The sequence below is a fragment of the Athene noctua genome, chromosome 22 (assembly GCF_965140245.1).
Source record: "Athene noctua chromosome 22, bAthNoc1.hap1.1, whole genome shotgun sequence".
In the NCBI taxonomy this organism is placed as follows: Eukaryota; Metazoa; Chordata; class Aves; order Strigiformes; family Strigidae; genus Athene; species Athene noctua.
Genome location: NC_134058.1, coordinates 4,844,288 through 4,866,926, shown reverse-complemented (window position 1 = coordinate 4,866,926; position 22,639 = coordinate 4,844,288). Strand labels below are relative to the sequence as shown.

General features: G+C 46.8%; 1 protein-coding gene across 4 annotated transcripts in view; it reads right to left on the bottom strand.

Moving 5' to 3' along the window:
* The window catches only part of TMEM201 (transmembrane protein 201), a 34,282-nt gene extending 14,087 nt beyond the window's left edge, over positions 1-20,195 (bottom strand). For all 4 annotated transcript variants that reach the window (XR_012635018.1, XR_012635019.1, XR_012635020.1 and 1 more), the window contains exons 1-6: positions 20,092-20,195; positions 13,813-13,933; positions 12,410-12,604; positions 10,393-10,569; positions 9,414-9,805; positions 8,728-8,931 (exon numbers count right to left, since the gene is read on the bottom strand). Coding sequence is in view for 1 of the 4 variants with exons in the window: in XM_074924878.1 (XP_074780979.1) it covers positions 8,728-8,931; positions 9,414-9,805; positions 10,393-10,569; positions 12,410-12,604; positions 13,813-13,933; positions 20,092-20,195 (1,193 nt within the window). In the remaining 3 variants the exon portion in view is untranslated. The remainder of the gene's footprint in view (positions 1-8,727; positions 8,932-9,413; positions 9,806-10,392; positions 10,570-12,409; positions 12,605-13,812; positions 13,934-20,091) is intronic.
* Between the last annotated feature and the right edge of the window lie 2,444 nt (positions 20,196-22,639).

The window sequence follows — 22,639 nt, the reverse complement described above, 5'->3', positions numbered from 1 at the left end:
AGTATCTAAGCATGATTATTAGCTTCACACAATTTCAGCATACTTGAAAAATATTCATAAAGCCAAAATAAAACACCACGACACCACTTTACATTCCCCTCTTCTTCTCACCCCTTTGACACACCCAAGCTCAGTTCACTAGGGCATGCAAAACACAGATGTAGGAAAGAAGTTAATAAGAAGGGAAGAATGGGACATAAATATAGCGTATTTAGAATTGTAAAGGGCCACAAAGGCATCAGTTTGCATGCAATGATGTCAGTGAGGGCTTCAGGAAGACCAGAAGCAGCAGCAGCAGAGATGCTTACTTGGTTGCTAGCTCTGGGTTCTCCCCTCAACCCCCATATTGTCTGCAAAGTTGCTCAGAAATTTTTAGAGTGCAGCCCAAGTACACTCTTACGCCCAGCCACACTCACTGGTAGCAAATGAAGGGCAAAAGCACTGGCCTGGCAGACACACAGGCACTGCTGTCCCAAGTTCCAGCCGCGTCAGGTTCTACTGAAGCAAAGCAACACGGTGTTGCCAAAAACCTCATCCAGGGAAAGGCACTTAATGAACTCACATCGGCCTCTTTACATATCCAACCCTGCTGGGCAGGCTACAAGATGCTTTTGAGTTGGTGGATGAGCCATGGCCACTGTGAGAGCCAGAGTCAGCCACAGTGGGCCGGAGCAGATTCGATTTCAAGTGACACAAACCCACTCACAGTCCCTCACCACCTCAGCTCCATCCCGTAGCACCATCCTCTGGTTCGCACACCAGCATGTGGCCAGTGTAAAAAAGTAGCACCTGAAATTAGAGGCTTTTGGGCTAAAATCCTCTAATACTGTTGAATTAAGATGTTTGCATGATCTAGCCTGTATGGCTAGGAGAATCCTCAGGCAACAAAGCTGCATCTGGTGACCACAAGTTACCATGTGTTTCTCTGTGGCCTGAAATAAAGAGTCCAGCTAAGTGAAAACGAGAAGCTCAAAGCACTGATCAAGTGGTCCTGGATGATTTTTGTGTCAACCATGTTAATAAGTTACCAGCCCTTCGTTAAGTGTTCTTTCCCCCAGCAGAAGGAAATCTATACCCTATGTGTCATACAAAATAGCACCTCAGCTTCACGAGGATGGTGGCACTGTGCTGGGATGTTGGGACTTGCACCAAAATACCTGAGCTGGAAGCACACATTTCCTTCTGCCGGACTCACTGTGGGGGATGCAGCCAGGCAGAGTTACATGGCATATCGAACTGCTGAGCTGTTTCCTAATTGAACCTCAAGTGAAAAATGCAAAGTTGGCAAAGCACCTTCCATACCTGACCTACAGCACGGCACAGTGTTTAGAACAGTCTATTTAGCACTGAAATCAGGTACTGCAGGAACAGTCTCAGTAAAGGCAGTGGTGGTTTAGCTAATTTTTTTTTTTCCAGAAACAGACAACAGTAAAATACTGGTAACAGATCTTCTTCAGGCCCAATTGTCTGAGTAGACACAACTGGTACAGAATGAATGTAGCAGTTTATAAATCTGAATACCTCTGGAAAAAAACACCTTTCTCCTCCTTCCTTCCCTCTCCTCCAAAAGATCAGTCATCCTCTACCGTCAGCAAAAGCACGAGAGAAAAGCAGAGACTGTCAGCATTAGAGTCTCTAAAAGACAAAAAAATAAATCAATAGCTGCAAGTTTGGTTTTGAGGTTCTGAGGATTTTTGTTGTTTTTAGAAGCAGCAGCACAGACATGCTGAGGCACCAAGAAGTGGGAAATTAAGCTGACACCTGAGTGAAGATAAAAGCTTCTTTGGCATTAAAGTTGAACCACACTCCCATATGTGTTTCATCACTTTGTTTTGCCTTTGAAATTTTTCCAATCATGAGTCCAAAAGTTCTTCAATTCTAAGTTGTGAACAAAGCACCACAGAGATCAGGGCTTCAGCTGTACAGCTTGGCCATGAAATGAAGCAGCTTTCTGATGTTCTGACATACATTAGTGCAACTTGTAAATACACTTGATTTGTATTAAACTGCATAAAGTGAAGACAAATGGATTTCTTGCTTGCCTGTCAACTGCATTTAACATATATCCCAGATGAAAAGATTTTAAATTCTTTCAGTATAGATTTGCACTTGCTGTGCAAACAGAGTTGAAATATTTCTTAACAGTATTATTCAGGCTTCACAGTGTAAATCCCACTCCTTCCCACAGTTCTACCAACTGCCCAGTATCTAGTGTGCATCCTCCTCCTCCCATCACAGTAGAAAGAAGAAATGATCAGGCACAGGAGAAAAGATCAGGCACAGAAAAACAACATAATACTTATCAGCAAAACATCATCAAAGGCACCAGATCACGAGGTGATGACCAAAGATGAGGCGTGTTTAAATTGAAAGAAAAGTGCAGCTAAGAAGAAGGGAGGAAAACAGCTGCTCAGAGGAGATAGGAGACCACATGGAACAGGACAAAGTGAAACATAATACAGCCTTGACTTTCAGCTACTGAAAGCAAAACATCTGAAGAGGCTGAAAGCACCTTTAGAAGCTGCCACTGAGCTTCCTTGCTACTGGGCAAGAAAATTTGGACAGATTATTCTTATTAGAAAGTATATTGCCATTAGAAATCAGGCATGACAATACCATGACCCTCCCCAAACAGTGTAATAGTTTGTCAGCTGCTCACACCTTCCTCCTTGTAGCAGTCTCAGCATATCCTTCTAAACAGGAGATTCCTCCCCTCAGCTGGACATACTTGACAGCAGAGCAGCAAGAGGAACTGCTCACCTCTGCCACACCAGGTGGCTGCAAGTTCATGTGCTAGAAGCTAGAAGGAACTTTCAATCCAACTTCTACAGATAAGTGCAGAAGACAATCACAGCTAAATAGACACATCAGTTTTTTCTACAATTAACTTATTAACAACACTGGACATTATTAAGATCCAGCTGGACAGGGTGTTGGGCTATCTTGTCTAGACCATGCTTTGGCCAAGAAAGGTTGGACAAAGGTTGGTGAGCTAGAAGACAAACTTTTTGGGTCAAAACAATAAACGAAAGGAACACGGAAGAATGGAACCAGACTTTGCAGATGCTGGATTCCTTCTGTGGACAAGTAAGCAAAAAACCCTCAGAGCAGCATCACTCACAAGCACCAGAATGGAGAAAGGTGCTGTGTTTGCTTGGAAGTGGGTATTGCATTTATCTGAAGGCACTGGAAAAAAGTTCCAAAGGAGAGCACGCATGGGAAGCAGGTTTGTGTGTCCCTTCCCACGTCAGTTGTTAAGTTACAGGCACGTGGTCCTGCAGCCAGGAGCTGTATGGACTCATGACCACACTCAACGTGGCTTATTGTTAGCAAATCCCTACAGGGCTCTTGTTAGTGCTACCCTTCTGCTTTCACAATGAATATCTGTATAAAGAACAGTAACTGAAAAATCTTTTGTTTCCTTTAAAAAAGCCTCTATAATTTCACCAGCATCTGCAGCACCCAGTAGTGTCTGAATCTTTCAGCAGGAGATGCAGATACTACATATTGAGAGCTCCATTCTCATTACATTTTAGACTTTATACACAGGAAGATCAAGACACTCAATTAACTTATATCACACTTATATTGTACTAGTCTGAACAGAATAAAATAGTAACTATTCTGTAACAATGCTATTTCCTCTTAAAAGACCTAAATCTTGATGAGAAACTCAGTGTAGTGCCTTGCAAAAAACAGCCCAGGATAATCAGACTGCTTATCCTAAGAGGCCCCAACAAGTTAATCCTACAAAACCCCGACCAGCTGAAAGCTCCTTCCTCCCAGCACACAGTAACATCCAAGTCATCCCAGCTTCCAGCAGAGGACTGCCAGGCACTCAACTCGGTCACAATTTCCAGACCCCTTTCTTCAGCAGCATTAGCACCAACGCCAGACTTCAAAAAAGAACCCTCCAGGTAACAAGAAAAATTCATCTCTATTGCTGTGCAGTCCCACAGCAGAGGTTCCCACCCCTTCCTATAGCACATCCTCCTCATCAGTGTTCTCAACAAAACACTGGATTGAATAGGTAGGGATGTACGATGAAAGCATGAAGTTGTTAGTCCCATATTTCTTCTCTTTCTAAGGCTACAGGAGTGGAGGAACATATGCATTCGTAACCAGTTGTGCTTTTACACATATGTTCCTCAGAGGGTGGTGGATGAGTAAAAAACCCAGAGAAAACCAGCACTGAAAGCAAAGCCACTGGTAGATTTGAAAATTTAGCCTAAAACAGCAGAATACTTTCAGATATTGAATCAAGACACCCTGAGCTATATAACCTTTTAAAGCACCCTTTTAAATAAATTATTGAAGTTCCAGTCAAAAGCACTTAAGGATGCCTCTCCACTTAAAACAGGAGTCACAGGAGAGAGGTGCAGAGAGAGGGCATGCAGGTAAGTGATGCTACACAGTGGAAGGCAAGAACCACCAGGTTACGGACTACGTGTAATCCCTCCTCGCGTGCCTGGACACCATGCAGTGTTACTACAGCACATGTTACGAGGACTCAGAATCCAGAGGCAAGTTCCCGTCAGTTCAAAATTGAAATGACCAGCACCATTAGAAAACTGAAGGCGGCCTGGGCCAAAGGGAGGATCAAGGCAGAGGAATCCTCTGTGACTGGCTAAGGCTGGTGTCCTGGTTTTGGCCAGGATAGAGTTAACTTTCCTCAGGCTGAGAGGGAGCACAGCTGGAGAATCCCTGGAGCATTCCGTAGCACGTGACATCATGCTCAGTATATCGGCGGACACGGGCTCTCTCACGCCCCGTTTCGGTTTCCGGGTCGGTGTAGCGGGATTTTCAGGATTGCTGCTGGGGACGGGCTCCGGCCCGGTTGCCGCTCAGGGAGCCACTGCTGCCTTTTACCCCTTTTGGACTTACTATTGTTAGTGTTGTTTTTGTCGCTATTAATCTTTTTTTTTTTTCATTCAACCTACGATTTCTTCTTTTGTCCCTCCGCTGTTTCACTGGGGAAGGGCGGGAAGTAAACAACTGCCTATGTGGCACTCGGCTACCGGCTGAGTTCAAACCACATTCTTCTGGTGCCCAACGTGGGGCTCAAACCCAGGATTAAGAGTCCCCTGCTGTACTGACTGCACTAGCCGGGCCCTGGCCGCAGGCTCGCCGCTCCCCGCCAGGAGCTGCCTGGTCACCGCGCATGTCCCCATCCCTGTCCCCGCTGAGAGGGTCAGGGTGAGGCGAGTGGGCGCCTCAGGTGTTGGCGCGGGTGCCGGGCACCCTCGGCCAAGTGCCACTGAATGGGCCAGGATGAGCAGGAACGAGGAGTTCTACCAGCAGCTGCAACTCCAGCAGCAGCACGAGGGCAAGCCTGACCCCTTCACCTACATGGATCTGGCCGATGGGGCCGGCTACAAGTGGGACCAGGAGAAGAAGGCCTGGTTCCCCAAGATAATAAGATTTCCTGGCAACATATCATACCAACAATGGTTTCCATGCAGATGATAACAACACTTCATCTGCTTCTGGCACCGCAACTGAAAGTAAGCAACCACTAAGTTTGAAGACATCAGGAACACAACCATCAGCAAACAAGAAAAGACCACAGGAAACGGATCCAAAACAAAAAGCGGAAAAACGGAAGCTTGAGCCAGGATGGTTTCATGTTGAAGAAAACAGAAACACAAATCTCTGTGTGACTGGCTTACCTCCAGATGTTACAAAAGAGGAATTTACACCAGTCATGTCAAAATGTGGTATTGTTAAATGAGATTCTCAGACAGAAGAACACAAAATTTAACTGTACAAAGATAAGGAAGGAAACCTTAAAGGAGATGGCCTCTGTTGCTATCTACAGAGAGAATCAGTTCACCTTGCAGTGAGACTTCTGGATGAGGCAGAAATTAGAGGCTATAAATTGCATGTTGAAGTTGCAAAATTTCAACTGAAGAGGGAGTATGATGCAGGAGACATTGGCAGCATACAAGCTGCTTCAGAGGGGATTGGCACAGCTCCTCCTGACTCCCCAACTGCCAGTGCTAGGCTGGATGCTCAAAGGGAGGGTCCCCTCTACACACCATGCACCCAATGCCACACAGAGTAAATGGGTCACATTAATCACACAACGGGCTCGAATAGGGAGCCCCATCCATCCAGGAATACTCGAAGTGATTACAAACTGGCCAGAAGGCAAAGATTTTGGAATGGTGCCAGAGGAAGAGGTGACGAGTGCTGAAGAGGCCCCACCATATATTAAACTACTGGATAATGAGAAGTGATGTGCCCTGTTTATCGACAGGTCCTCTCGCATTGTGGGGAAACATCAAAGGTGGTAGATGTGAGGAGCCCCACACAACAGGCTGCTGAAGCTGCTGAAGGAGAAGGTGAATCGAGTCAGTTTGCAGAGGTGAAAGCTGTTCAGCTGGCCTTGGATATCGCTGAGCGAGAAAAGTGGCCAGTGCTCCACCTCTATACTGACCGATGGATGGTGGGAAATGCACTGTGGGGGTGGCTACAGCTGCGGAAATGGAACAATTGGCAGCACAGAGGCAAACCTGTCTGGGCTGCTGAATGATGGTGAGATACTGCGCTTGGGTCGAGAATCTGGTTGTGAAAGTACGTCATGTAGATGCTCATGTGCCCAAGAGCCGGGCCACTGAAGAACATCAGAACCAACAGGCGGATCAGGCTGCCAAGATTAATGTGGCTCAAGTAGATCTGGACTGGCAACATAAGGGTGAATAATTTGTGGCTGACTGGGCCCATGATTCCTCAGGCCACCAGGGAGGAGATGCAACATATAGATGGGCTTATGATTGAGGGGTGGACTTGACCATGGATGCTATTGCACAGGTAATCCATGAGTGTCAGATGTGCTACGATCAAGCAACCAAACAGTTAAAGCCCATTTGGTATGGAGGACAATGGTTAAAATATAAATATGGGGAGGCCTGGCTGATTATATCACGCTCCCACAAACTCAGCATGGCAAGCACTACGTCCTTACAATGGTGGAAGCAGCCACTGGTTGGTTGGAAACTTATGCTGTGCCCCATGCCACTGCCCAAACACCATTTCAGGCCTTGAGAAGGAAGACTTATGGCAGCACGGCATGCCAGAAAGAATCGAGTCAGACAACGGGACACATTTCTGAAACAATCTCCTAGACGCTTGGGCCAAAGAACATGGTATTGAGTGGATATATCACATTCCCTACCATGCACCAGCCTCTGGGAAAACTGAGGGATACAATGGATTGCTGAAAACTACACTGAGAGCAATGGGTGATGGAACTCTCAAACACTGGGACGTGCATTTAGCAAAAGCCACCTGGTTAGTCAATACCAGACAAGTCAATCAAGCTGGCCCTGCTCAATCAAACCTCCTACATACTGTGGATGGGGATAAAGACCCCATAGTGAACATTAAAAATATGCTGGGGAAGACTGTCTGCGTTACTCCTGCATTGGATAAAGGTAAAACCCAGGCATGGGATTACTTTTGCCCAAGGACCTGGGTGCACATGATGGGTAATGCAGAAGGACGGAGAAGTCTGATGTGTGCCTCAAGAAGATTTGATTATAGGTTAACATAGCCCAAGAATTGAACTGTCAAATAACCCTGTTATTGCAATTGGTGCCTTGCAACATCCTCTTGCCACATCCAAAGCCTCCTGCTCCACCGACTAAGCCAACTCCACATCATTCCTCCAGCCTTAAAGACTGTCATGACAGATGGAACCCAAAGTTATGGACTAAATGAACTCAGTAGACATTTTGGAAGGATGGCCCACAGACTGAAGGAACAATATCTGTGAGACCTGGGAAAAGAGGTGGTGATTCCTTATTTGGAACCTGAGCATAACGTAAATGGTATGGAATAAGGGGTCAAGACTGTGCTGGTTTTGGCCAGGATAGAGTTAACTTTCCTTGGGCTGAGAGGGAGCACAGCTAGAGGGCCGGGTCCAGATCAATCACTGGAGCATTCCATAGCATGTGACATCACGCTCAGTATATTGGTGGACACGGGCTCTCTCACGCCCCGTTTCAGTTCCCGGGTCGGCCTGGTGGGATTTTCTGGTGTGGTCGGATCGCTGCTGGGGACGGGCTCTGGACTGGTCGCTGCTCGGTGAGCCACTGTTGCCTTTTACCCATTTTGGACTTACTATTGTTACTGTTGGTTTTGTTACTATTACTAAATTATTTTTTTTAATTCAACCTATGAATTTCTTCTTTTGTCCCTCCCCTACTTCACCAGGGAAGGGGAGAAGGGGAAAGTAAACCACTGCCCACATGGCAATTGGCTACCAGCTGAGTTCAAACCACAACAGATGGACAGGCAGTGAGAAGAACCAGAAGGACAGGAGAAGCCAGAATCACTTTGGAGTAGAATGGGGAGGAGGCTGCATTTATGGAGCAGTTTGTGAAGCGGCTGCTGGAAGAACTGGCTTTGGGGAAGTTGGATATTTGCACTCCTGACGTAGGATTCAGGATGAAGGGAGAATGGAGGCAGCAGGAGTAGCTTCCATGGCTAGCACCAGCAGTGGAAATGCTCCAAGCAGCTAGCACAGTGGAAAGCAAGGATGGGGGAAAAAATAAAAAATAAAAAAAAAAAGAAGAAAAGATCTTCACTGCTTTTCTAATTTAAAAAAAAAAAAAAAAAGGAAAGAGAGAGGGAAAATAAAAAGAGGAGAGAGAAGCACCAGTCGCAAAGAGTTCACAAGGCTTTTTTTCCTCCTTCCCCCAGCATCACTGCTCTGGCTCTGACCTTCGGGGCCGGTATCTCCGATGGCCCGTTGATTTCCGCGTGGCTACTGCTGCAGTGAAGCCCACCAAGCAGCACAAGGACGTGGTGCCAAATTTGGCTGTGTCTAGCCAGCTGGGTGTTTCCGTCTTCAGGTACCTCTCAGCCAAATGCAGACTCATCACTACGAACCACAAGACTGAGGCAAACGCATCAATTCTCCGGAGCCTGCAATGCCAAAGAGAAACCAGACAAGACACAAGGTAAGAGTTTAAATACCAATGAACCCCCTTGGTCCTGAGGAAAGGGAGGGAAGGTGGGGAAAAGGTGGGGAGGGTACACAGACAGCACGTTACGTACTAGCTCTTACTATGGTTGTATCATCTGCAGCCCTTCCCACTGCTGTGGTAAGGACCTGAATAGATCAGTTCCATTTTCTACCAGATTACAGAGCTGCACAGGAAGCTTTCCATTCACAGTAACTCAAGCATAAAATGTATGAACGAAGGCACAGATTCAGAGCAAGCTCTGCTGCCTCCAGCCAGCCAGCTTGCAACCCAAAGAATAACAAGGAGACCCGCGCCACCCAGTACTGCGTGTGCCATTCTGGCAAACGTTTACCTCCGGCTCACTGAGTCAAGACAGGGCAGAAGACCTCCAACATAACGCAGTTTTCCTTTAAGCAAAACAGAAGAAAAGAGCACACCCACCTGATCCGCCCAGCTAAGAGCATGGCCAACAGGCAGGTGAACAGCCCAAGGACAGCAACCGCCATCTGATGATTCTTGCCATAAGCCCAGGCAGCACTCAGGTTCTCCACCATCTGTTCTGGGAGCAGGCGGAGCAGCTCCCGCCAGCCTGCCACCGTCGCGGCACTCTCATTTTCCAAGTCTGCGTGTGAGCTTGTGCCAGTCCTGTTCCGAACGGACGCTGGACCAGAGGAGCCAGGAGCAGGGACTGCTGCACTGAGTGAGAAGGGGTTGCCTGACCCATACAAGGCCATCAGAACCAGGAACGCACAGCTGAGGAAGGCCAAAAACCGCAGAAATATCACCTGAGCTGGTGTGGTTATGGAAGCAGAAGAGGAGGATGAACATAGATTCTGCAGAGGAAGGGAAAAACATCTTGTCAGAAGCTGAATGAACTGTAGTAAAGGTTCTGAAATGGTGCTTTATGAAACACTTCCAGACTGTGTGGTTTACTGGATCGTTTTGCTCAAGTCCTTGTAAGTCTCTGTACTGGGCTGACATCACATGGGATGTAGCAAAGAGCAACAGCAGAGCCATGAGCAGAAACCAAGGTCAGGCAGGGCAGTGAGGCAAAGAGGAGGTCATCATTCACTTCTTTTTTTCCCCCCACTGTACTCTCTAGTTTCCTTCACTGTACTCATAAATTGGCTTCCCTACCTGCCGCCTTCTGCCTGTCCCACTATTTTCCTTCCACTCTGTTCTTATTATTACATTAGACTCACCTTCTGGCAATTGCACCAAATGACACCAGCAAGAGGAAAACCTCAAACTAACATCAGGAGCAACTATCCTTGCTCTTTTAAACTTCTGCCATGCACCCAAGCTCCCAGAATTAGAGCCCCAAGGCCGCTGCCTTCCTTTCCCAGCAGCAAATCTATGTGCAGAGGTACCTAATTCTCTGCACTTCCCCCTAAATTCCCTCATCTCTCCCCCCACGTACCTGCGAATAGGTCTTGTCTCTCTCACGGCGTTTGAAATGGTGGCTGAGCAGCAGTGCCCGGAGCTGCCGATTCTGATGTTTTATGTAATACTCCACCGCAGCCTGGCACGGACGGCACAGCTTGTAGGTCTGCTCCAGATGGTGCTTATACACCTCAATCTCCTCATCATATTTGCCCTGGTGAGAGAATAAGAGAGGAAAAGTAGATGAGAACTGCAGGGTCCCTCACCTGTTATCATGCTGGCTACTGACACGCAAGCAAGGCATGCTCCCAGTCTCCAGAGGAACAGCCACTCAACACCAGGCCTGGACAGCCATGAAGCTGGAGGTCAGTCATACAACCAACCATGTGTAGAGCTGACCTGGCCTCCATGTCCCAAAGCGACAAAACAGCCCTTGGAGAAAGCTGCTGTGGCCCAATTTCAGGATGCTGAGATTCCGTGGCCCAGTTTTGCTGGTTTTGTCAAGACCTTATGAACTCAACACAGAAGATGAGACAAAAAACTAGAATTGCTCTTGCCCTCCTCAAATGAGGGGAAACAAAAGACCTGTTGCCCTTCTGTACCACTGTGCTGGAGAAAGAGACAAGCTCCTTCCAAAACTCCGTGCTAGAAATGAAGGCTGTCACTGTTTGAAGGCCATGGTGAAATGAGCTCCATAAATCATTAATAGCACTTGTAAAAACTGACAGTGAGCAGAGCCAAAGGTATGTTTTTCAGCTTCACTACAGTGGAGACACCACTTATCACTGAGGCTTCCAGGGCTCTTCCACCTTCACCCCCAGCCTCTATCAAGATCCTTGTACCAAAGCACACAGCTGAAAGCATGCAGCCTCTTTGGGAGAGGGCAGTAGAAAGATGCACTGTAGCTGCCTGAGGGCTTGCTGCAGCAGTTCCATAGGCTCCATCTGCCGGAATCGAGAAGGAACCACATGGGAGAGACTAGTGGCAGCAGACTCATCCCTCACTGCAGGCCAGCAATGCTGAGAGGCCATTGCTGTCACTGACAAACAGATCTAACCATGTTGGATAACACGGTCCCACGTTTCTCAGCTGGCACAAACACTGCAGTTCACTGAATGCCTAAAAAGGGGCCAAAGGGTGGCGTTACTTGAGCAAGTCGATCAAGAGGCAAGGACCAGAAATAAAGCTGAGAAAAGGAAATCAGCTGAAGATGTTCTCATTAAGCATGATCACATTTAAATCTGTTCCCTGGGAGTCAGCCTGATTCAACTCATTACAATTACACCAAACAGGCTGGATTAGGCAACCCAGAGGATGAACACATCCCACTATAGTGAGTCTTACAAACCCAAGGCTCGACCATGGTTGAACGCTAAGGAGTGTGCACTAAATTCTCTGCATGAAACTCTGGGGAGCCATAAAACTGTGAAGGAAAAACGTCACTATCCTATCCTCCATGCATATTAAGTAATGGGAAGGCCAAGAAGTTGCTCAGCGGGAAATCCTGCTGCTGTAATGTAAAATCCCTCTGCCCTCCTAGGCACAAATGCCTAACCAGGGAGATGATGTGGCTGCACAGGATTCCACTTCCACTCCACTAGTAAAAGCAGAGCAGCACAGCCAGGGCCTCAGGAAAAACAAATTCTATTAAGGCTTTCAGGTGACTAGCAGGCTGTTGTGCCTACCAGATCCTGTACGCTCAGCTGGGTCAGGAGTTAAGTACTGGAGTTGTAAGCTGATCTCAGCAATGTGCATGTTTGGTTTTGGGCTCAAGCTTCAACTGCCAGTGTCCATCTAGAAGAGGTCATTACATTCTGGCCTTGGAGTAGGATGAGTTAAGTTTGCAACACTAATCAGTAACCCTCTCTGCACTGGACTGCCACATAGTGCTTCTGAAGACCACTGGAGCACCACTCTATAGCACACTGAAAAATTCCTCTCTTTCCTGCTTACTAGGCTTGCAGCATGGAATTAAGCACAGCAGGAGCAGCAGGTATGTGCAAGGGAATGCCTTGGACATTCTCCTGTGATGCCAGTCCCTGATGAACACTTACCTCCTCCCTTGGTGAGAATGAAGCCAGCTGTTTGATCTTCGTGGTCTGATGGTTGTTGCATTTCTTGCAAAGCAGAATTTGGCTGCTCACCCACTGCTGCGGTTCAGCAGGATCACAGAAAGTTGTACCACCCGAGACAACGTGGTTCAGGTGTTCCATGTACTGAGCAGGGATGGGCTTGTTGTAGTCTCCGTTCTGACAGGAAACAAAAAAGGAGGCAGCAGGGAAAGCAAACATTAGATCATAAAATCAAAGCTAGGTATCTCTGGTCGATAACAAGATTCCTTAAGCTCTGTTCAGGAGTTCTACACTCCCTGCATTCACCTATGTAACAAACAAAAAAAAAAAAGTAAAAAAAGAGACAAAGTGCTCCAAATCATCTCCCCCCTCCACTGTTCTGTGCACCTATTGCAAGCAGCTGGTGGTGGTAGATTTTGCCTTAAGCCAGACTTGTTATTTAATATACTAAATACAGCAATTCAGCTGTCCCAACACATAAAACCAGAGAAGAATTGTTCCATATATTAAAAGATTCTTAAGAGATAGAATCATAGAATCATCTAGGTTGGAAAGGACCCTGGAGATCATCTAGTCCAACCGTTCTCCTAGCACAGTTCTCACCTACAGCATATCCTTAAGCTCTACATCGACCCTACTCTTCAACACCTCCAGGGATGGGGACTCCACCACCTCCCTGGGCAGCCCATTCCAACACCCAACAACCCCTTCTGGAAAGAAATGCTTCCTAATATCTAGTCTGAACCTTCCCTGGCGCAACTTGAGGCCATTCCCTCTTGTCCTGTTGCTTTCTACTAGGCTAAAGAGGCTCAAACCCAGCTCTCTGCAGCTTCCTTTCAGGTAGCTGTAGAGGGCGATGAGGTCTCCCCTCAGCCTCCTCTTCTCCAGACTAAACAATCCCAGTTCCCTCAGCCGTTCCTCATAGGACACGTGTTCCAGACCCTGCACCAGCTTTGTAGCCCTTCTCTGGACATGTTTGAGTAACTCTGTGTCCTTTTTGTAGTGAGGGGCCCAAAACTGAACACAGTAATCAAGGTGCGGCCTCACCAGCGCCAAGTACAAGAGCAAGATCACTTCCCTGTCCCTGATATTATATTGGTGAAAACGTCAAGGCCCTTTTTGCCCTTTGAAGCAAGCGAAGAAAATCTGTCTTTATCATTCTATCTCAGCACATCCCAGTACAGTGGATTCTCTCTCAAATTTGATCAAGTGATCAGCTGCAGAGTTCACAGGTGCTCAGCACACAGCTGCCAGCTGTCAAACTGCTGAATATTCATCTGCACTGGGCCTGTATCATCTTAAAATGAGGAGCAGGGTTTTCCTACAAACACTCTTCCACAGGGCATGCACCTTCCCAGGCACCCAACGAGCAATTGTCACAGTACCTCTTGGAACCCATTGTACTGCTCACAGTTGGGGCAGTCCCAGCAGTTGCGATTCCCATATGGCACTACCGTGTCCTGATTGCAGAACCAGCAGTTCACAGTCACATGTGTGGGCTTCTTCCTGTTGGGAAAGGAAACGTGTCAGCATGAACATGGAATTGAGCTGATGTAGAGAAAGTCAGTGGCTTTCAAACAGGGAAATGCAAGAGAGGCTGGAATAACAACCAATCTTCTGTGTTTAACGATAGGACTCCGAGTAGTCATTGTAGCAATGAAAAGATGGACCACCAAAGTAGAAATAAATTCTGCCTGATAAATAAATTTGGTATCTCTTTGTGCTAGTACTGTGGGCATGCCAGAATTTTAATAACAATCTTGTGAATAACCCACTTCACTGTTTTTCGGAGGCACATTTGGGGGTGTAAGTGCTCTCCATAATCATCAGTGTTCATGTATGCGAAGGGTGTGGTAAAGTCGCTGCTCAATACACAGGATTCTGAGAAACAGAGGTTACAATCCACAAGAACTGTCCATGATAGTACTCAGAAACCTAGGCAATGGGCTCATGGTCATGGTTTTGTCAAGGACAAGGGCATATCAAATTATCCCAAAGTTCAGGCACTGTAAACAGCTGTTTCTTCACAGCTTTAGATACATAAGGAACTGAGGAATCAACACAACTCAACCAGTTTTTATGTACTGGAACTAAAAAGACTAATGACCTGGATCCACAAGCCCCTTGTTTTTCAAACCATACCTGTTAAAACAACATCACTACAAGAGAAACAGCTGTGACATGCCCCCACTGCAACAGGTTGTGACAGATGTTTGTGCAAAGGCTCTTGAGCCTGCCTGCGAAAGAAGGTCTGCAGTTGTCTTGAAACTTGGTGCAATACCCAAGAGGAAGTGTCCTGGCAGGTCAAGGCAACGCAGCCCTGCTGTCTGGGTTTTCCAGAACCTGTCCCAGTCACACCTCCAGGGGAGGGCAGCTGTTCAGGCAAAGCCCAGGCAGGGGCTCGCTATGGCAGCTATGCAGGCAGATGGACCCAGCTGCCACCAGCCCCGTTTGCTCCTGAACTCCACCAAGCAGTCACCGTGCCTCCCGCTGGGCAGCTTCCAAAGCAGCAGCCAAGGCAACTGAGCAGGGAGGCTCACTGGGGGCCTCGTAACAATAGCCAAAGTACTCACCAGTTGAGAGCAACTTCTCCCTCTCTAGGAAATGTTCTCTGCTGCTACAATATTCTGTAGTGAAACATCTGAATGCTGCAGAAGTGCCTGGCACCCTGCAACCGAAGGGGCAGGCGGTTCTCCCAGCCATCACCTCTGTAGCTGGAGGACTACAATTAAGATTCTCCCACCCCCCCTCACCCCACCCCCAATTTTCATTGATCACATCTTTAAACCTGTTTCATAAAGTATCAAACACTGCAGTGATGCTTGGGCCTCCTGTTGAAGTACTAATGACTAGGACAAGCTTGAAATGAAGCACCAGGAAGAAGCCTAAAAAGCCAGAGCGCACTGAGGATTCCCTGCCAGATGCTGCAAGAAATGGCTGGAGCTACTAGAGTGACAGATTCTCATCTCAAAATAGATGCATACACACCCACACCCCCTCTTAAAATGGATATTCACTGCTCAACTTTCTTCACTGCCAAGGGGGCTCAAAACAGCAAGTGAACCGAGTTAAAAATACCGCCATTGAAACTCACAGGCAGAAAAAAAAAAAAGTTTAAACCAGACAGAAATCTAGGTCGCTAGTCCAAGTTATCCATGAGCTACTACCGACCAAAATCAAGCAAACCACACATCAAAACAGCCATAGGAAGGGACAGACAGCAACACCTGTTGGTATTAGTTTCATCTCACTATCATAGGTGGAAAGACTATGAAAGTATAATGCATAGGCTTCAGCATGTTAACCACTGTAGTACAAATCCTACTGCGCCTCGAGCACAGACTCTGATGGCAAGCATGACCTAAACTCCATCCTCTATTGCACACGCCCCAGGGGCTTACACAGTGCTACAATCCCATCTTCATGCTGCTGTGGCACCATCCCATGGAAATAAAACACGCCACACTTCAGCCTCTACCTACTACCAGCCTCCAACTTCTGTGACATGACAGAGTAGGTAGAAATAGTAATTTCAAGGATATCAGAAGAAGTGGAAAGCACAGGCCAAAAAATTAGTATAGCACACGTGCTATAAAGCAAAAAAAGAACCAATGTCAAACCCTATTTGAGACCTTGCTAATATCAGAGACCAGATCCTCAGTATACTCAAGACCTTTTCCAAACAGGATTCCACTTCTCACTCTTGAGGCTGAGGAAATGCTACTAAGGGTTGAATAAGAGCCCTTCACTGTCACAATGTATGCAAATGAAACTGCTAAATCCTGAATTCTTTAGGATAAAAAGCAATAATCCTTCCTTTTGTGAATGTACAATCTGTTGCCATAGAAATAGGTGTGAAAAAAATCATAAGTTCCCAACCTGCTGGATGCAAAAAGAAGAAAAAAAAGAGGGTAATTTCAGGCAAGAACATGTAGGTAGGGTGCTAATTTTCTAGTAACTGGGCAGGACTTTAAAAACAGAAAACAAGTACTGCATTTGGAAAGACTCTCCAACCCGGATTTAATGACTTTGGAGCTATATATACCTTGACTGAATTCAGGCAGCAGCTGAACTTAATAAGCTAGAGCAGACATTGCTTCTGAAGTCAGACATTCTGTTATGAGGAGACAGACGATGCAAAACTAAGCATTTACTAGGCAAATCATCACTAAGGAGTTTATAATCTAACACCATATTAACTTGAACTACCTTCACTGGATACCTTGCAAAATAAAACCTGAGCAACAAGAAGTGATTGAATTACTTACTGCACCAAAAGAGTCCATTAACAGCTGACTTGCTGTGCTAACTCGATCTGCAGCCTGCACACCCAACCAAGCTAGGAGCAATTCACAGGTTTGGACAAATTGTTTTGGAGGTAGAAGATCTTTACTTAAGACAACACTGAAGGGACATACCTGGAGTAAACTCAGTTACCAAATCAACACCTGAATGTCTGATACTGCTCAGACAATATGACCAAACGTTCCTTTCTGAGACGCTATCAGACTCTTTTATTTTGTTAACAAAAATCAGACTGCAGGTATATCCATTGACAAACACTGTTTAGCAACTAGTTTGTGTCTCTCATGTTTCATAAGAAGGAAGTTACATTCCTTCCTACTCCCAACACTCTCCACTATTCCCCATTTACACATACATTTAAAGTCATGCTAAAGTCCACACTTTTAATGGATTGCCAGAACAACACTCTGCCTGATTAAGTGTGGGTCAAATCAGTTACCTGATAATAATAAACTGGATTTCAAAATATTTTTATTTACATCTATTCCCCCCCTCCTTTACGGCTAGATTGGGACATGAAGATGTTCGGTTTTCCATATTCTTAAGAGAGGTCACAAGTGGATGTGCAGCTTTTTGCTGGGTTACCCTTATCCCCTGCCAAGGATTAGAAGAAAAAAGGAATTCTCCATTAAAAGCATTTAAAGCAACACTCTTCATTCTGGTGCAACTGGATTACAAAGCAATTATACAAGCGGCTGCACCAGCAAATCTGAAGAAAAAACACACTAGGAAGAGGAGTTCTTTTGCATAGATCAGTTTTGATCAGAACAACATCTGATGGCAGTTTGACATAACAAAGCTGCCAAAGCTCCAAGCCCCCGGCATAGTACTGTCAGCATGACCGAGTGAAGAGGAGCTCGCTGAACCCGAGAGCACGTTCAGCTCACAGTCAGGGAAGCTCCTGGGTGGCAGCTCACTGAGCTGCCATAATTCCAAATTGTGCCCACATCCATCACCTGTCCATAAAGGAGTCTGCCAGTGCAGACCCAACGCTAAACCCCATTTTCCAACGTGAGGAAAACACATCACAGCTGTCTAGATTCCAGCAGGCAAACTATACCATAGATGCATTTGCTCAGTACTAGCAGTTGCAGACAGGGCTGAAGATGTAGTCACAAGAGCAGCTTTCTAGTACAGTGTCACAGGTTAGAACACAGCCTATCCTTTCCCAAGAGCCAGACTTAGTGTCCCCTTAACAAAGAAAAGGGTGCCCAGTGGACTCAGGCAGGGACACAAACTCACAGTCATAATCAGTCCCTCTGATGTCCCTCCCAAATGCTGTCTTCTATGAAACTGCAACTTTTAATACTCTGGAGAATACCAGCCATCAGGACAGCACCCTCCAGAAAAGGTGCCTCTCTCTGCCATCTCAGTATCTGTGACAGGATTCTCAACTAAATGAACTAGCTGCACAGCAGTTTCCAAGTTCCTACCAATCTCTTTTAAAGTGATGGATTATCTTGACTTGTAGAACGCGCTGCCTATGCCATCACTAACCCAAAGAGTCTCAAAAAAAAAGAGATTCTCATGGGGTAGTCTGTATCAGTACTGACAGCAAGTCAGTAGCCAACAATCAGGAGGGGCACAGAAGATGAAGGAAATGTGGCTACAGCTGCTGGTCTGAACCCAGAAACCCGACTTCTAACAATACGTAACAACCAAGTAGTCATGCTATGATCTCGAAGAAAGACCACAAAACATAACAGTTTTCCTATCTGGCCCAAACTCATAAGGTTTAAGGAGTTCTGTGTGTATCTGGACATCAAGACTTTCTTCTCCTCGATACAAAAAAACACAGTCTTAAGATGCTGACACAGTTATAGTAGTGTAACTCCACATATTGACAGTTATTCCAGAACTACTTTCCACTAAATTGTTCTATCTTATTTCCTTTCCTACAGGGTGTGGTAAAGGGATTTTGTGAAATATGTAAGTGCACTCATGCTGCAAATGGAGCAAACCAGGGCTGTATCATAACATTAATACCAAAGACAAAGGCAGCATCATGTTTGGATCAGTCCCTTATAAAGCTGTCCTTGATGACTTTGGAAGATTCATTTAACTAAGGCAAAATAAGAAATTTGGTAATATCAGAATAGTATTAAGAAACACCTAAATATGTAGTAACTATCAAGGTCATCTGAAAATATTTACAGCTCACCGGCAGTTTTCAATGACTCAGGAAGAAATGCTTTCTATTCTGGAAACCTTATGATGAACTTAAGGAAAACAAATCCAGTCTCTTCCCTCAAAAGACATGTTAGCATCAACTGGGTCAAAGAAATGCTGCCTGCTTCACCCGGGATTGCTTTAGGCCACTAGTATTTTTTAGCTGCCCTAAATATGCCACAAAAATGCAAAATTTTGTCTACGGGCTAATATACCACTGACCTTTTATAGGGTTATATAAACAGCAAATGCTTTCGAGCAAACCTCAAGTATTTTATTGTGGAGGTAGAGATATGCTTCTATTTCAAAGTGTAAACTTGAAGTGAACCGTAACACAAGGAGCCCTCGGGACTGCCGTTTTCTCCAAGAGCAGCACTCGACAGATGAGCAGACTGCTCAAATCTGTTGTTATTCCATATATTCCTGCATTCATTTCAAACTGTGCTAGATTAAAATCTGTCAAATTAAGCTTTACTCCTTTCATGGAATCTGCATCCTGACTTCTCTCCTAATGCTTTTCAAACCTGGTTTTCAATTGGTCTGTTTAAAATTTGTTCTAAAGGTCAGAAACGTTCCGTGCAATTAAGGAACAACTGACCAAAGAATTTTGGTCCCTGGTAACCTGGACTTCTGTGTGATCTTCCCAAGTTTCAGCAGGCGCTAACAGCGCTGTTATTTCTGCAGAGCGCTCTGTTCCCCCGCCAGCACGCTTTCACTCACAAATCAACCAAAACGAGCAGCCCAACTCGCTCTCTCCCTGCCTGTAAGACGTCAGAAAACAAAGGAGACCCCCCCGAGCAACCCCTGTAACACCGCTCGCAGTTAACAGCAGCTCTCGACTAGGGACTGGAGGACGGGAAAGGTTTTCCATCACCTCCGAGGCACAGCTCGCACAGCATGCGAGCTCTCCATGTGCAGCGCTGGCACACAAAGACACGAAGCCATTCCAGGGGATACGGGAAAACGTACCCAGCCCTTCACCTACAAGTGTTCGCTGCCCGCCGACAGCTCGGGGGATGGCCCTTACCCCAGCACCACGGGGACAGAACCGACCTTCGGGAGCCCCGACGCTGACCCGCAGCCCCACCTCATCTCCCCACAGGCCGCCGAGGCCGCTCCCGGCCGCCCCCCGGGCGGAGCCTCCCCGCCGCCGCGGCCCGCACCCGCCCGCGGTCCGTGCCGGGCCCTACCTCCGCGCGATGCGGTAGAGCAGCAGCCCGGCGGCGGCGGCGCAGACGGTGACTCCCAGCCCGCCGGCGGGGCAGCGGGCCAGCAGCGCCCCGGCTCCCTCCATGCCGCTCCCCCGCACGGGCCGCTCGCTGCTGTGACCTCAGCGGCGCTTTGTACGCGGCGCGGCCGCCCCTTTCCCCCCCCGCTCCGCGGGCTCTCCCCGCCCCTCCGCGGGCGGCCGCCGTGAGTCACGGCGCGGGAAAGGCCGGAGTCGTGCGGCGGCGCCGTGAGTCAGCGCCGCAAAGGCCGAGATCGTGGCCGCGGGGGCGGCCCGCCGGGTGCCCGCCCTTCCGGGGAGCGGGCCAAGGCGGGGAGGCCCGGCGTGCCTGGCCTGGCGCCCGGTTCAACCAGCCTTTTCATTTGTTTTGTTGGCTTTTTGGTTTGGTTTGTTTTTTTCTTCCCAAAATTTAGACGCGGGACTTTATTGCGAAGCAGCTCCAGGCCCCGGCAGAGCGGTGGGGGGGCTGCAGCAGCCGGGGCCTGGCTCCGCTGCAGGCCCAAGCCTGGGGGAGGGCTTTTACAAACTGCACCTTCCCCCCCGCCCCGAGAGGATTCCCCCCCAGGCCACTTGCCCAACCGAAACTGGAAACAACGGAGTCTACAACCAGGCAGAGAACTGGCAATTAACGCACCTTTTTGAGGAAAAAGGACAGCTGTTTGGAGAATTACGGAAATGAAACGGGCAGCGGAAAAAGAGGCAGCTCCTGGAGAACAGGTTCTCCTCAGGATGTATTTTCCTATCAGACCACCTAGTTGTCTGAGGAAAATGGAAGATCCCTCCCATTACACCACTGCAGCCTCCCCACTGATTTTAGAGCTCTTCTGTGGCCCCTGGTCAGCTTTACCCGGTGCACCGGGCGCTACAAACACCACCTCCCCTCAGCCAAGGGGCAGCATGGCGGGTGGAGCAGGATTAGAGTGCAGGGCTCTGCGGGCAGTTTGGTACCCGTGAACCATAAATTGAAGACTGCTGCTCTAGACTTTCCCTCCCTCTGGACAGATTGATAAACAATACAATTTTGCAGAAAGCCCTCAGGCCTCTGATGGGAGCAGTTCCCAGGTCAGACTCGCTCAGCAGCTCTCCCCTAGAAAGCAAAGTAACACCCATTTATCTCTGCCCCCCTCAGCACCCACGAGTGGGATTTACTGCTCTTACAGAGCTGGAAGCAGTTGGTGGTTTGACAGTCATGTCCTGCTTTTACATGAAGGGAAGACCTCTCCAAATTAGGAGACTCACCCTGCCTCAAATTGCATAGCAGTTTTTCTGATTGAAACAAAAAAAATCTTCCAGCACGACAGACAGAACTGCTTAAAATTTGGAACCAAGGTGTGTCAACATCATGTTTTTTAAAAGCCACAAATAGAAAAGCTCTTCATAGACAAATATTTGTACTGGAGGTCAGCTGTGCTTTTAAGCCCAACTCTGGTTGGGGTCTTAAATGTTCCATTTCTATCTCCACAGATTTAACCATGGAAATTAATTCTATGGAATAACAGTGACTATTTCCTCTTGGTCAGTGTGAGTGGGACATATTTTTCCATCTCTCTTCATTGTTTAGCTTGATTATTTAGGGATTGTTTTATGAGACCAAATGATAGGGAAAGGAGGAGGAATAACCCAGTCACCTGGCACATCAAGCCCTTCTGCAAGTCCTCCAGGACTTCTATACTTGAGAGCTTGTCTGTTTTTTCTACAGAAGTCCCTCCCTTCCGATCAACTATACCTGTAGTACCACTCCAGCCATAGATACAGTTTACCAAAAGTTTCTTCCTTAAAGGAGCTCATGAAGAACTTGTGCAAAACAGCTATAAATCATGGTGAGGGGCACAACTGCAATACAATACAAGCAGGTATCACAACCATAAGTAAATGCAGATAATTTTGAGGGATATCAAGGCAACCATGATAGGCAGTAAGTCTTAGAGCATAAGGACTTGTGGCATCTTCAAATGCCTAAAAAATGCTTCCAAAGCTAACTTAACCAACATGACTAGCTCAATACTATTGTAGCAACAGTGTGTTTGTAATTTGAATGTAACTTAACTTATGAACAGGAACAGACCTGGTCCTGCTAAAGGTCACGGGAACTTTGTGATCACTTCAGGTACGACCACAGTTTCATCACCTTCCTGATAATTAAGCTACAAAGGGTCTAGTAATGAAGCCTAAACCTGGAGGGAAATTGCCCAGGAAATTCTAACCAGTAACAAATTTACCTGCCTTCCATGAAACTGATTCTCTGTGGAAGTCAAAGAAGTGGAATGAACAGTGAAAAATGCTTTTAGTTTTTCTTTCATAACCAGAGAAAGGTTGGTTATTTTTTAATTCAGACATCCCTTTTCCAATTCTTCCCTCTAGTCATAGGCTTATTCCATACTCAGTGACATCAATGGGATTGCTCACAGAGCATCACCTAAAAATGTTAACTCTTTACACAGTTAAGGAATCAAGGGTTAGTGAATTTTGAAAGTTGTAGTAAAGAAGGAAAAAGGAGTAAACTATACTAA